Source organism: Cynara cardunculus (genome assembly GCF_001531365.2).
Source record: "Cynara cardunculus var. scolymus isolate 2C chromosome LG 7, CcrdV1, whole genome shotgun sequence".
NCBI classification, from domain to species: domain Eukaryota; kingdom Viridiplantae; phylum Streptophyta; class Magnoliopsida; order Asterales; family Asteraceae; genus Cynara; species Cynara cardunculus.
In genome coordinates, this window is record NC_037534.1 from 8,286,515 (window position 1) to 8,303,535 (window position 17,021).

Genomic DNA, 17,021 nt, shown 5'->3' on the forward strand with positions numbered 1-17,021 from the left:
ATATATATATATATATATATATATATATCACCTCCATTTTATCAAGAACACGCTTATCACATGTGATAATACGTGTGAGGGGACTCTGTGATGTGCGGACGACGTGTTCTACGACTCAGGCTGCATCAAAGGTTGTCTATGTCTATGATTTAGTATCATATGTGATGATCTTGATAGATTATAGTATCATATCAACAACCTTATCACATGTGATAATACTCGTGAGGGGGCTTAGTGGTGTATGGGCGACTTGGCCCGCAACCAAGATCACATTGAAAATCGTCTGCGTTACTAATTTAGTATCATATGTATGATGGAATAATAGTATCACATATGATTATCTATAGTAAAAAAGTGTATGAACCCTTTCATATATATATATATATATATGTGTCCCCACTGACAAAGCTGTATTTCAGTTTCGACTTCTTATAAAATATTTAGATTGCAAGATTCTTGTTTATCCGATCCTTCCAATAAAGAAGTAATATATGCTTTTGTTTTTCTACACAATTAATTACAAACTTTCTGTTCATGCACATTCAATAGTGGGAAACAATGTTCAAAAGAGATGCCCTTGTTCTAATTAATCTCCTAAATATTAATTCCAAACCACCCTCCATTCTTTCTATCTGACCTTCCATCTTCTCCAATCGAGACTTACCATATGACCATGACGACAATCCGTCTCTAACGCATCGATGAAGTAACACCGCGTCCGATCCTTTCAAACCGTTCGTTGCACTCCAGTATCGTTCTTGTTGTTGATAATGGTGTTCTTCGCACGCCACTTTCGTTTTCTGGATCAATTTCGACACCACCAAAGACCATTTACATGCCTTTGATGTTCTTGAATCTGGCATGATGAAAAGGGTCAAGAGAGACCGGAACACCGAAACAGTCACTTCCCTAACCTCCATTACCATTCTGACCACCACCTCGTGCATGCAGTGATGGTGGTGGTCATGATCTTTAGACTTCGCTGCTACAGATCGCGTTAACCTCCCAATCAATCCTTTCACATCTTTCTTAACTTTTTTTCTGAAACAATTGTAACGTGCAGTACAGGTTTCAAGGCTTGAATCTTCTTTTCTTCTTCGTAAAGCACACTGCAGGTCTCTAATATGCTCTTTGATTTGCGACACGAGATCTCTTATGATGCCACAAACATCCAAGAACTCAACCAAATCGTCCATCAGCTTTTCCATCCATTTCTCGTTGTGGGTCGAGGATAACGAATTGAAAAACTCATGCATGCATTCATACAATCTCGACAACTTCAATACGCCATCAAAAATGGCTTCTGTAGACGGCTCACGTGGTGACGACTGTACCCATGTTTTGATGTCGTTAAGCTCTTTCTCGATCTTATCTGCGGTCGGATGCGATGTCGTAGGGAAACTAACGGATCGAATCTCGTATGAGATCGCCATGGCTAACGAAAGGAAATTGAACGTGTGTTGGATTGTTGATGATATGGTTGGACTCAGGTTTGAGCTCTGCTATTTATGCTTGTATGTAAGATGCCATTATTGGCTTCCAAGATTGGGACCTTTTTTTAAAGCTATAAAAGCTCGTATTATTGGCTTTCATGATTATATTAGGAAGTGTAATTAATTAGAGAACAATTTTACACAATTGGTCCTTATACTTTTCTTTTTGAAAATATCATCTTCGACAACAACTTTAAACAATAGAACGGACGGGAAGAATCACCGAGACACCGATAGTCACCTTCGTTTGTCAAATTAGCCGTAAACTTAAATAATATTATATATATATATATATATATATATTGAACAACAAGCATGCATTTCACCAAAACGAGCTAGCGAGAAGCTACAAGTACAAGAAAGACATCAAACATCAACTAAAGGATTACAACGCCAGTTCCAAATAATAGCTTCGTCCCCCTTCTAATTCTACTTTTAACCCACATGAAAGAATTCAACATCATCTCGGACACAATAATGCTGAAAGGTACTGTCCCCTTATTGTTGAAGGTTAACGAGTTGTGAAGCTGGCATATAGACCAGAATACATAGCAATTGCGATGTCCAAAATCAAGTGCAAAATGTTTTTTGAGTATACAAAATTGTCATATAGACCACTTAAATAATATATATCAATATTATATTATAAAACATTTGACAAAAACTCTTAAAAATCATTCTTTATGCACGAAGTACTGTGTATTAATGTATATTACTTAAAATTTAAGATTACAAGTAAATTATGCATGAATATGTACAACTTATTAAAGCTCCATTTTTGAATTCGTATAACTAACTACAGATAAACATAATCAAATACAAGATAAACATCTCATTTTAAATATTAAAAATCTAAAATATAATAAGATAATAATTGAGTTCCAACAAAATCATCATCTTTATAAAAATTATATTGTTAAGCCAAAAGTAAATTACTTCGCTATTAGACCAAAATTAAACTACAATAAAAAATTGAATTAAAGAAATTGTACAAAAATAAAACGAGAACTTTTAAATACTTTAATTTGATATTAATATCGATATATTTTTTAAAATTTTTATGATACTTTTAAATTTATTTTTATTCAAAAAGTGTAAACATTATCTTCCATAAAAATCACATAAACCGTATTATATCAAAATAGACAAAAAATAAAACGGAACATTCAAATTAATTAAGATGCATGTCGCTGCATTATGTGAGTACCCTTCTAGTGCAATACAAGGGAAAAAAAAGACAATCGAGTCTTAAAAGGCAGCTAGCTATAATCAAGTTCGACTAGTTTTGACTAAAGTGCTAAAAAAGTTTAAGTTTGGAGTTCAAAGTGCAAAAAAACAAAGTTGCGGGTAACATTTGAATTCATTCAAAGAAACATGCAGGGACCAATCATGTAAATTATTGTTCATTAATAAATGAATGTATGGGCTGGCCTTTCCTTCAGGAGTTCAATTATGAAGAGCACAATGGCAGCTTTAAATATTAATGAATCTGGTATCGAGATACACACGGTGTATCTATTTATGAAACGCAGTCTGCCACGTCTTGATTCCTCCAATACTGCCACGTGTCTTCAAATCCTCTGGTACACGTATTACATGGTCCAAACTTGTTGGATGGGTCCGATTGTTTCAGTGTATGATTAAGATACATAATTTATACTTAAATACATTTCAACAATCAGAATCAAACTGTTTTTGAGTGTCTGAATCAAAGCAGATTATATCTACTGCAGTCACCACTCGGGCCGGACCCACACTGGTACGGGTTGCGCTTCGTTCTTATGTCGTAGTGTAAGGGCTGTAAAAGGTGTTATTGTAACGTTTTGTTGTGTGTAATCATATATATTTTAAAACTACATGATAACATAAGTCTTCTTTGATAGAGTTGATTTGCATACTTTTTCTTATCCCAAGTGCAAGTTTGAATCTAGTCTGGCTTGTTACTTTAGTTTTTAACTTTTAATTTTAGATTTATTATGTTTCTGAAACAAAATTGCGATTAACGACTCGATCCCAAAACCTCACATACAAAAGGTAAATAACTAAATAACAGACCAATGATGATTTTGTGCCACCCTTACAAAATCTCTAGGTCCATCTCTTAGAGTTACAACATTCAAGATTATAACCACAAAGGTGGTGCCTGGTTGATTTGAGTTTGGCTCCAAAGGTCAAAAGTATCTGGAGGTCCCAGGTTCAAATCCAAGGAGGAATAAAAATCCCCTTGTGGCCACGGAGGTTCAAATGCGGTAACTCCGGGCTATCTGCAAAATAGGTGGTCGCGCCTGGGATTAGTCAGCTCGCATAACGGGTTGGATATCCAGGTTATATAACATGATGGTGTTATTAAGTCTAAACACTTAGAAATCATGATGAAGCGTTTTTCTCAAGATGTGGCGTAAGGCGGTGGATATGTATATGCATATGTATGTATATTTACGCACACTGGTGTAAGTTTGCATACATGCAAGCTTAATTGTGAAAGTTATCGTTTATTTACTTGATGAAACCTTTGAACGACCTCCAAAAATGGTCATATGGGCTTAGATTGTTGTTTCGGACGGTTAACTTCTTCACCTCGTGTCCACTGAGGATTCGTACTTCGAATGTGTTAGCTAAAACCTCTAACAAATTGTTATAGTAACTGTCAAACAAATCTTGAGCTTATTGATTGTGTTCTTGTTTATAGATATAATGTTTTTTTTCTCTTTCTCTCGTGCCCTTCCGGCTTTCATAAGGACGTTAATTCTCGGTTTGGTCTATACGATTTTAGCTTTTTGTGGGCTAGAAATTCTTAACTAATAGTATTAAATCCAAATATAGATATAAAAGCAAGTAAAATATAACTATAGTTAAAAAAAGTAATAACATGATATTATATAGACTTGAGATCATGTGAGACCAATGGTTTTTTGTGAGACCCGTAAGACCAATTCTCAACCCTTAGATTAGATCTATAATCTGACAATCTAAACATTCATAAACGCCACAAGATTTCTTAATAATTACCAAATTGACACCGTGCAATTTAGACCGTTACATCATTAACATATAAAGTTGATCAATGAACATAAATGGGTCTTACGGGTCTCACGAAAAACGTTTGGTCTCACGTGAACCCAACCCTATATATATATATATATATATATATATATTATCATAAAACTCCAATTAAAATCACTATAAACTTAAAACATGTAAAAATACAATCGTACAACTATGAATTACGTATTAGAATTATAGGGGCATGTTCAAACGAGAAGCTAAACATTTTACAAGAATACAAGAAGTTTCAATATAATATACGATTAAACACATGTTGCATTGACAACACATAGATGCATAATCATATATGATTAAAACACCCAAAGAAGTGGAATCATATATGATATTGAAATTTCTCGTCTTCTCACAAAATGTTTAACTTCTTGTATGATCATTAGTCCTCTAGAATTGTGTGTGTGTGCGACAGAGAGATATGAGAGGGTTCAAACGACAACACCTTCATTTTACGAAAAAATCAGAACACCCTTTTACTTCAGATAATCACATGTGATACCATATTCCATCAAATATGATACAAACGTGATACTATATCAGTACATGGAAGACTTTTGACATGATTTAGGTTGCGAGCCAAGTTGTCCTTACACTACTAAGCCCTTCATGTGTACTATCACATGTGATAAGGGTTTTCTATTATTCTAGTAATATAGAGGTGTTTTCATTTCACTACAACAAAATCGGTTTTATTGAACACTTCAAAATTTTAAGTGTCCTAATAGACCTCTTTATAAAACTTAGTTTATAGGACCAAAAAAAAGTGTCATATCTAAATGTATTGTAATAAGTTTATATGACGTTTTTTGATGTTGTAATAAGTTTTTTAGGACACTTTTAGTATAAAGCGTCCCATTATCAACTTTATAGGACACTTTTGATAAAGTGTCCTATAAACTCAATTTTTTATAGGATATTTGTTTTTATAGGACAGTTTTTCAAATAGTGCTTGATAAAGTTGATAATGTGACGTTTTATATTAAAAGTGTCCTAAAAAACTTATTATGACATCAAAAAACATCATATAAACTTATTACAATACCTTTAGATAGAACATTTTATTTTTTTTGTCCTATAAACTAAGTCGTATAAATAGGTCTATTTAGACACTTAAAATTTGAGTGTGTCCTAAAAAACCGATTTTGTCGTAGTGTTTGAACCTCCACCTGTATGATATCATATACATATATATATATATATATATATGTATGTATATATGTATATATGTATGTGCGTGTAATTGTGGGGTTGGTAAAAGAATCAAATGGAAAGGTCGATATATATTGCAGACTGGATTGGTTTAAGTATCTTTCAAATCAAACGACACCTCCAAACCATCAGACATATATAATGAACACAAACTTATGGTCTGATTGATTCATCCGGTTTTTGCGGGTCACTCACTATTTAGAAACACCCCTAGTTTTTCAATAGAATATTCACCGTGTCTTTAAAAAAAACATTGAAATCAAGCAACTGATCCAAGAGTTGAATATTGCGTATTTGAGGATGTGCTGAATGACCATTTCTTTATTGATGGGTCCTGAACCAACTAAGCCACAGTATTGGCATATGGTTATTTAGATACCAATCTATATAATATGTGTTTAAAAAGATGTAATGAAATCGAATCTGTTTTAAACAATTATAATCTACGATACATGGTTTCAGTGCCATGCACCTGGTAATAATGCACCGCCATCTTATGCTCATCTACCATTTTGAAAAGGATTATGACATTTTCTATACTAATTATAAGAAATTTCAGTTTGAATTCGATGATTAATTTTAATTTGTGAAGATGTGTCGACGAATGAATGAGGGTCGTAGACTTGAGTCTTTCTAAATAACGGATAACGTTTTGGTCGTTTGATATTGGTGATTAAGATATAGGGTCTTTTACCGAACTGGGTGTCACTTACCTTACTAGATGTATTGAATTACGTTATCGTTTCCTTAATTTGCTCCTACGATTTGTTGTGTCGTTTCATATCTGCTTCGTGTTTTTTTAGGTTTCCTGGTTTGTAGCTTTTGTTTTTTCTATATATTTTCCTCTTCGGTTGTAATTTTTGATATTGGAATAAAAAGAAAGCAGATTTCTTTATGGTATCGGAGCGGGTTTAACACTGCTCGATCGATCTAACTTAGAAACTCCGCTGCCGCGATGGCCGACGAAAATAAAACCACTCCGATGTGAACTCTCGGTACTACATTCATCCATCGGATTATCCGAGACAAATGCACGTCAATGATGCCTTGACGGACAACAACTACATCGATTGGGTCCACGAGATGGAGAATTTCTTGTTTGCTAAAAACATGATTGGCTTCGTCAATGGAACGATCAAGAAACCGGAACAAACCACTGCTGATTACATGGCTTGGATGAGATGTGATGCAACGATTAAAGGATGGTTTACTATGACCATGGAGAAGGACGTCCGGAGTAGCATGAAATACGCAAACACCGCTGCAGAAATATGGTCAGATCTCTAAGAAAGGTTTGGGAAAGAAAGCGCACCTCGAGAATACAAATTGAAACAGGTGATCTCCCAACACTCGACAGGATGGTATGACGGTTTCAACCTACTATACAAAACTCCGAGTGTTATGGGACGAAATACAGTTTGTTCTTCCAGTACCTCAATGTTCTTGTAATGGATGCTCATGTGGCATTGGAAAATCTCTTAATGAACTCAAAGAAAAAGAAAGGCTCTATGAATTTCTCATGGGGGGCTAGACAACAAATTCTCAATTGTGAGAACACAAATACTTGCCATGAAGCCTACACCATCCTTAGGGAATGCCTATCATCTAGTTGTAGAAGATGAACAACAAAGGTCTATAACCAATGCTAAAAGACCCACCGCAGAAGCAGCCACGTTCCAAGCCTTCGTTAAACGATATACGGGATCGAGCCAACAGATCAGCAAGTTCGTGAAGAAAGATGGGGAGCAAATGGAACAATGCAGTTTCTGTAATAAAGACGGTCACACCCGTGATGGCTGCTTTAAACGGATCGGTTATCCGGAGTGGTGGTCGGGGAGAACAAGCAAGAAAAGGCGAAACCCAGGGCAACTTGTGCTAAGGTTGAATCAAGTCTGATTGCAGGTTTAACAAAGGAGCAGTACCAACAATTCTTGAAGCATTTTACTCCTAAAACAAAGAAATTAAAGATGATGAACCACCAATAGCAAACGTGGCAGGTAAACTTAGTCATAATGATAAATGGATTGTCGACTCCGACATCACCGAACACATGACTCACAGAGTCGATATTCTTGAGGATAAAGTAGTTTCGATCAATGAAGTGCATGTTCCCATTCCTAATGGAGAAGCATTGCCCGTAAGGGAAGAGGGAACCCTACATTACCAAATGGAACAAAAGTGCAAGACGTCTTGCATGTTCCAAAGTTTTATTGCAATCTTTTGTCTGTAAGCAAGCTTTCAAAGGATTTACAATGTACCGTAACCTTCTTTCCCGATTTTTTTTATCATGCGGGGGCTTGCGTTCGAGGAGATTGATTGGAGTGGGTAGGTGCAATGGTGGTCTATATCAAATGGGGATGTTTGAAAGCGAAAAGAAGGCGATGATGACAACGGTGGATATGTGGCACAAGAGGTTAGGGCATGCTAGTGATGAAAAATTATCTCAAATAGATTGTCTTAGAAACATTTCTTTTATGAATAAAGACCATATTTGTGATTTTTGTGCTAAATCTAAATTAACGACATAGCCTTTTCCTACTAGTATTACCAAAACAAATGCTTGTTTCGATTTATTGCATTGTGACATATGGAGAAAGTATCGAACACCCTCATTTTCAAAGGGTAATTATTTCTTGACAATTGTGGATGATTATAGTAGAGCCTCCTGAGTTTTTCTTCTTAAACATAAGCATGAAGCAAGTTTGTGATTGATTGATTTCCACAAGATGGTTAAAATACAATTAGAAAAGAATATAAAGAAAATTATATGTGATAATTGTGGGGAATTCACTTCGAACCAAATGATGAATTTTTATGCCGGGCAAGGAATAATCTTAGAAACAACTTGCCCACATACACCAAGAATGGAGTCGTCGAGCGAAAACACAAACATTTGCTTGAGACGACTCAAGCATTGAAAATTGAAGGAAGTCTTCCTGTTAGGTTTTGGGGCGAGTGTGTCTTGATAGCAACCTATATCATCAACAAATTACCATCCAAGGTTATTGGAGGAAAAACCCCATATGAGTTGTTGTTTGATCAGAAACCCGATTATGATCATATGAGAATATTTGGGTGTTTGGTATACTATCGAAGCACGAAAACCAAGGGTGATAAGTTTGAGGCGAGGGGGAGACCAGGGGTATTCGTAGGTTATCCACACGGGACGAAAGACTACAAAATTTATGATCCGAGTCACAATAAGATCATTGTGTCAAGGGATGTAAAATTCGCTGAAAACATCTTCCTTTTGTTGCCAATCTCAAACAAGATAAATGTGAAGAAGAAGATATATTTAAAGTTCCTCATATCCCCACCGATGAAGAGTGTGTTATTAACTAAGAAAATGTGAACGGTGAACTAAATGAGATTGACGAATAACTGGTTGATGTGGATGAGTTAAACCAAAATAGCATTGTGAATAGTCCCTCCGATCAAGGGGAGTCGCATCCCATGGAAGAAGTCAACACAACAAATGAGTTTGAAGCTGATAATTATGAAACTCATCAAAATGAAACCGATGAAGTGGAGGGGACCAAAGTTGAGCAAGTCAGAGAGAAAAGAAGCAGGTCTAGACCCAAACATTTGGAAGACTACATTGTAAAGCTTCCCCCATCCATAGACCATGCACATCCCGTCTTTAATCAACAATCCTCAACGGTATATCCCTTGGCAAACTTTATCTCTTATGATAAATTCTTGGACTCACACAAAGGTTTTTTAGCGGCCATTAGTTCTAATGGTGAGCCGAAAGATTTTAATCAAGCTGTGCAGGAGGAAAATTGGAGAAATGCTATGAAAAAGGAGATTCAGGCACTCGAAGAAAATGGGACTTGGACCATTCAAAACTTACCGAGTGGAAAGCGAGACATAGACTCGAAGTGGGTCTACAAAATAAAGTACAAACCTAACAGCGAAATGGAGAAGTACAAGGCGAGGTTCGTTGCGAAAGGCTTTACTCAAATGGAGGGAGTCGACTACCATGACATTTTTGCTCCGGTAGCAAAGTTGGTCACTGTTAGAAGCCTTCTTGCGGTTGCTGTTAAAAAGGACTGGATCATTCACCAGTTGGATGTAAATAATGCTTTCCTACATGGGGACTTGGAAGAGGAGGTCTACAAGAAAATCCCACAAGGTTATAACAAAGGGGGAGGAACCAAAGTCTGGAGGTTAAGAAAATCCCTCTATGATTTGAAACAAGCTTCGAGGAACTGGTATAAAAAATTTACATCAGCTCTCATCGAACTTGGTTTTAAACAATCTCATGCTAATCACTCTCTCTTTATATACAAAGAAAATGAAGTTTTTGTTGTTGCTCTTATATATGTTGATGATGTGATTGTCGTGGGAAATGATCAAAACAAAATCCAAGGAATGAAGACATATCTTGACAAAAGGTTAAGCCTTAAAAACCTTGGTCCTTTGAAGTACTTTCTTGGGATAGAGATGGCTCGAACAAAGGATGAACTTGTCCTAAGCCAAAGAAAATACACTTTAGACGTTTTAGAAGATAGTGGGATGTTAGGGTGCCGGCCATGCTCCTTTCCCATGGAGCAAAACTTGAAACTTGAGAAGGATGATGGAGAAATACGTGTAGATGCTAACAAATACAGAAGACTTGTGGGAAGGTTGCTATACCTCCAAGCCACAAGATCAGACCTTACGTACTCGGTAAACATCTTAAGTCAATTTGTTTCTGATCCACGCCTAAAGCACATGGATACGGCTACAAGGGTTTTGAGATATCTAAAGGCGTCACCAGGACAAGGTGTTCTCTTTCCAAAGTAAGAAGGAATCAATTTAGTCACATATTGTGATGTCGATTGGCTAGGATGTTCCTTCACAAGAAGGGCATGAACTGGTTATGTTTTACTCTTAGGGGGGCTTGCACCAATATCTTGGAAGTCAAAGAAACATTCAGTTGTTTCCAGCTCCTCAACTGAAGCCGAATACCATGCAATGGCTACCACCGTGAAATCATTTGGATGCGTTGGCCCTAAAAAACCTTGAAGCTGAGCAAAGTGACCGCACGCCACTCTTTTGTGATAACCAAGCGGCTCGACATATTATGAATAATCCAGTGTTCCATGAGCGTACTAAACATGTAGAGATGGATTGTTACTTTGTTAAGAAATGGGTTGAGACTCAAGAGACAGAGCCATTTCACATTGATACGAAGATGCAGATAACAACTCTCTTCACTAAAGCTTTAGGAACTCAACAACTTGAGTCTTTACTTAGCAAGTTCGACATGAGAAACTTACATGCTCCATCTTGAGGGGGAGTATTGAATTACGTTATATATCTTTTCCTTAATTTGCTCCTATGATTTGTTGTATCGTTCCATATCTACTTTCTTTTTTTAGGTTTCCAGCTTTTGTTTTTTCTATATATTTTCCTCTTTGGTTGTAATTTTTGATATTGAGATAAAAAGATTTCTTTAAGGCGAGCACAATAGAAACAATAACACCAAGAGGTTATGTTAGAGACATGAGATGAAATGCAAATGGGTGCATAATATATATATATATATATAATAATAATAATAATAATAATAATAATAATAATAATAATAATAATAATAATAATAATAATAATAATAATAATAATAATAATAATAATAATAAACCTTTAGGGTAACACATGCATCTTTTGGTGCTAACGTCACTCTGCCATTGCATGAACATGACAAGAGCCGATAGTCTCGGGTAAGAGACATAACAATGACTGAGAATCTTATTGATATGTGAAAAATACGACTCTTACCTTGGTTAGCACTTAGCGGATAAGATGCACATATCAATAATCCATTTTGATGATCTAAAATGTTAACCAATACGGTACGTGAGGATGGTGAATCTTCCTAGTAGATGCATACTTGGTAAGTGTTTGGTATACGATCCCTTATTTATGAATTTATGATGATATGATAATTTTACGATTAAAGATGAAAAAACTAAAATTTTGATAATGCTTCTTATGCTGATTGTTAGAAGGTGATATTTGATCAAAAGGAACATTAAGACTATTGCTCCTATAAGCATTATGGAAACATTCTATATGCAACATAGTCGTGTCGTATGATAAATTTGGAAATCTTAATTTTCAGAAGCTTAAACCAACAGTTTCAAGGGTTTTGTGTTTAGACTCACTTCCCTCCTCACTACAGACCAAAAAAAAGAAAAAGAGAAATAATAGGTGTAATTCCCAAAATTTTGGACATTTATGTCCCCTTGGATATTTTGACCTTAGGATATTTTCTTATCAAGTTACAATGTTGGGAATTGATATTGGGTGGAACTTATGCTAAGTGCTAAGAAAAAGGCAGTTGGAAGTCAAATTAGTAGTCAATTCTGGTTTAGCCGCTTGAAAACCTGGATTAGGGTCTGTTTGTCACGAAGTTTAGGATTAGAGCGACTTTTCATGCGGATTAGCCTCATGAAAACCCGCATTCATGCCCAGATAAGTTTTAAAGCCGATTTTGACATTGGGTCTTTCATTTCCTTCACCCATTTCATTCTCTTCTCTATGGTGGCGATTTTGAGGATACGATACGTGGAGGGAAGATTGGAGTATCTCAGTATGGTTTGGAGGCTTGGAAGAGCTTCATTGTGAATATTTATGTCTGATGGTCTCATTCTTGAAGAGGTGAACCTTATGGTGCTTTGAAATCTTTATTTGGGATTTTTGGTTGATTGGAAGTTTGTGTTTACTTTGGGCGTCTCTTTGTTTTAAGGAATAATCTTGAGATGTTTAGAGTTGGGCGTTTGTGGATCTCAAACCTTCATTTTAGAACCTAAATAGGTTTATATAGCTTAATCTAGCAAGACGAATTCAAGTTGTTTTGTGAAAACTATGTAAATGCCAATATGTCCATTTTGAGAGTTTTAAGATGTTTTCTTGACATTTATCAAATGTGTTGATCTTTTTGAAGATATTTACATCTTTGGTACATTTGATTTATAAATCTTGCGAAATGTTCATATTTGGGACTTTTGGACATTTTAATTAATAAATCATAAAGTGTGTGGTTTTTGATGATCTATTCCTCTGATGAGGATTATTCGATGTTAATGCACCTTTGGTATTTGACTTTATAAATCATGCGAGAAAAGCATACGATTCGTTTGTTGGACTTTGTGGTGTTTTGGGTCATGAAACTTGATAAAATATTTGTATGCTTTTTGGGGTTTATGATGACTTAATTTTGGTTAGTCAACCAAATTGAAGAGATTATTGTCGTGTATTTGAATAACGGTTCGTTTTGGGGTTTCGCCCTACTTTTGAGTTAATAATGATGGTATTCAAACCTTTTGGTATTTAAGTTGCATACAAGTTGGGTATTAACATTTTATTGGTTTATAGTAATTTTTATTGGATAGTCAAATGAGTTGTGGATTTTTTTAGTTTGATTTTAACTCAAATGAGTTTCGGAGACATTTGTCCATTTTAAATTGCTCTATGTCGAGCTTTGGAAGTGATATGTAATTATGACATATTGATTTAGATATTACATGTGCTGAGTGTATTGGTCATTCAATTGGAGTCATGTAATTTAGAACGTAACGCAATGGATCCATAGGCTACAAATGTCATTTGGTTCTTTTTGGAAATATATAATATTTATATACAACAAATAGCTCACGCAAATTCCTCACTTTTGGTGAGGATTGAACCTTGACCTCTTGGGAGGTTGGACTCTACTAGTAATCCGTGTACTACTTTGCAAATGACCTTTAGGTTTATATTCATAGTTTAGAGCTTTATGCTCTAAATAAACAAATCTTGTAATTTGTCAAATCAGGTCTAAAATTGCAAAGTAATTTGTAGCCTTATCGTGCACAATACGAGCTTCTTGTACTAAAGTTTGTTAACGAGAAATTGTTTTTACGTTTGAAAAATAATACTTGGCGTTCTAGGACAGATGACGACCGAGATAAAGGAGCAGATTGATAGTGTCACGCCAAACCCAGCTTCCTCTAGACTTGGTGTTCGGTGTCCGATTAACCATTAAAGCATGTTTCTTCACGCGAATTGGGACAAAAAAAAAAAATCAAACTCATCACTTTGTTAATTATGACGTATGGGATTTTTTGCCATTTGGGCTTGTTTTGGATCTCTAAACTGAGTTTTCAATTTTCCAGAGTTTCTGGTTTCTATTTTTATTTCGTAATTGGTTTTTTGCGCTGCCCATGTGTTATTAGTCTTATTTTAGTCGCTTTCGGGTTTTATTTTCCCCAATATAAAAGCCTTTAAGTTGTTAGGGTTTGATTATCTTATCATTATTGATAAAATCCTTAGGAGTACATCTCTAATTTCAAATGAAGTTTATTGCTAATTAATAAACTCTTAGGGTTAATGGTTCAGGGATAAAAATGTGCAATTTTAGGGTTCCATGGATAAAAATTAATGGTTAAGGGATGACATTTGAAATCAATGAAAGAAACATGGGCTACTTCTCAGGGACATAACCATAAATGTTTTCAAATGGTGACACCATTTAACCTTAAGAAAAATATATATGGAAAAATATTCAAATGGTGACACCATTTGACTATAAGAAACATATATACGGATTTTTTTTAAACGGTTGCACCATTTGACTAAGAAAATGACACTAACAGGATTCGAACTTGGGTCTGGCGTAGAATAAAAGCCTTACAAACCAATCTATAAAATAAAACTTGTTCTCATTGTAGTTTCAAAATACATAGGATGACACACAACAAATTAATACGGTTGCACCGTTCACGAAACCTAATATTTTTACCCTTCAGTGAAGAAATAATACGGTGACACGTGCCACCTATACCATATAATGAAAGCATGCAGGTTGGCGTGCTTTCCCTCATGAGTACAATTATGATAAGCTCAAAAGCTTTCAAAGTTAATGAATCTGGAAAAGGGATTTATCAAGATATGTTGTACATCTTTATGAAACCTACGTTGCCACGTCTTCGTCCGTTCGATATTTCATCGACTTCACATGACAAAAACATACGTTGCATATGATCGGGACTTAATTCTTTGATGGGTCCAGATTGTTTTTGCTTGATTTGGGTATCAAGTTCCATAGAGTTAGGATTGATGATATCTACTTCATTTAATTCTAGTTATGATAGGATTCATGTTGTGGATCGTGTGTTTGGTAAACTCGTGAGAGTGCTTGGTTGTGCAAGCTCTTTCGTGTCCTCTTGTTTTAAGGCTTTCTTGAACCCGAACAGCCATAAATGCATGTTGATGCTTAATTGGTTAAGCTGTGTGACCATTTGCAAAGCTCTCTTGAACCCAACTACTAGAAACTTTGAATTGGCTTGATTAAAATTAGAACAGTCATATGGGCTTATCTAATCAGTAATTGTGTCTTTCCAGATTTTGTGTTAATTATCTTGTTTATACATCACTAGAAGGGTACTCGTGCAATGTAGCGGAATACATCTTTATTTTAGTGTTTCGTTTTATTTTTTGTCTCTGTTGATATAACAAGGTTTATGTGGTTTTGAAAAAAGATAATGTTTTTACATTTGAATAAGAATATAATTGAAGATATTATACAAATTTGAAAAAATATATCGATGTTAATATCAAATTAACTATTTAAAAGTTCTCGTTTTTTGTACAATTTTTTTAATTCAAATTTTTATTATAATTTAATTTAGGTCTAATAGCGAAGTAATTTATTTTTTGCTTAACAATATAACTTTTATAAAGATAATGATTCTGTTAGAACTCAATAATTATTTTAATTATATTTTAAATTTTTTATGTTTAAAATGAAATGTTTATCTGCAGTTATATGAATTCAAAAATGAAGCTTTAATAAGTTTTACTTATGCATAAAAAAATGATTTTTAAGAATTTCTGTTAAATATTTTATAATATAGTATAGATATAGATGATGGTTATATCAACCCTTGAAAAGTGATGTCCTAATTCAAACTATAATAATTATTTGTCTTATGTTATTATATTTGCTTTATTTATGCTCTAATGCTCCCTATTCATGTATATAATAAACTTAGATTTTGTTGAAAGGTGTAAGCTATATTACATTATTTCACTACAACAAAATCGGGTTTATAGAATACTTTCAAATTCTAAGTGTCCTAATAAACTTTTTTATAGGACTTAGTTTATAAGACCAAAAAAATAAAGTGTCATATGTTGTAATAAGTTTATATGACGTTTTTTGATGTCGTAATAAGTTTTTTAGGACATTTTTAATATAAAGCGTCCCATTATCAACTTTGTAGGACAATATTTGAAAAACTGTCCTATAAAAACAAATCTCCTATAAAAAATTGAGTTTATAGGACACTTTTGAGAAAGTGTCCTATAAAGTTACTAATGCGACACTTTGTATTAAAAATGTCTTAAAAAACTTGTTAAGACGCCCAAAAGCATCATATAAACTTATTACAACATCTTTAGATAGAACGTTTTATATTTTGATCCTAAAAATTAAGTCCTATAAAACAATCTATTGAGACACTTAAAGATTGAGAATGTCCTATAAACTCAATTTTGTTATAGTGATTAGCATTATGGATAGTGAACTGTTATGGCAGTTATAAATTGAATGGTTGCCTTGAAGGGGTGTCTTGAGGAGGTACAACGGTTCTTTAGTATTGCATATATATATATATATATATATATATATATATATATATACACGAGCTTAATCAAATGAGAACTAATTAGTTTGTGGTAACTATGAGAACCAATGTGAGCCAATCATTTAAATAATTAATGTTATATCTTAAAATAACATAAAGGGTAAATTGGTAATGTTTATAATAATAAAACCCTAACCCTCTTGTTCTTCGTTCTTTCATCGACTAACCCTCTTTTTCTATTGCTGCTTCTTCTTCTTCATCAAGCCGGCCGACGATTTGTAACGCCGCCCTCTCACTCCCGCCGGAGATTGAAGAAGATAAAGAGTCCGACACCATTCTTCGTCGGCGGCGGCGCTAATCGAAATTCGGTTGGCGGTGGATTGATTTGTAACGCCGCCCTCTCACTTCCGCCGCCCTCAACTCCAATCTCCTGCTCAACAAGGTACCATAGATTTACAGAATGGAATTCTCCATGCCGAGGAGAAAGATTATAAAACTGCCTACAGTTACTTCTTTGAAGCATTTGAAGCATTCAATGCTCTTGATGATCCTAGAGCAGTTTACAGTCTCAAATATATGCTGCTATGCAAAATCATGGTGAAGAAACTGTCTCAGATGATATTGGACAAGAAGTTTGCTGGAA

General features: G+C 34.7%; 1 protein-coding gene across 1 annotated transcript; it reads right to left on the reverse strand.

Annotated features, from left to right (window-relative positions):
• Window positions 1-542: 542 nt before the first annotated feature.
• On the reverse strand, window positions 543-1,433 carry LOC112515764. Its single transcript, XM_025122688.1, has one exon. The coding sequence runs from the start codon at window positions 1,431-1,433 to the stop codon at window positions 543-545; it is 891 nt and encodes a 296-aa protein (XP_024978456.1).
• Between the last annotated feature and the right edge of the window lie 15,588 nt (window positions 1,434-17,021).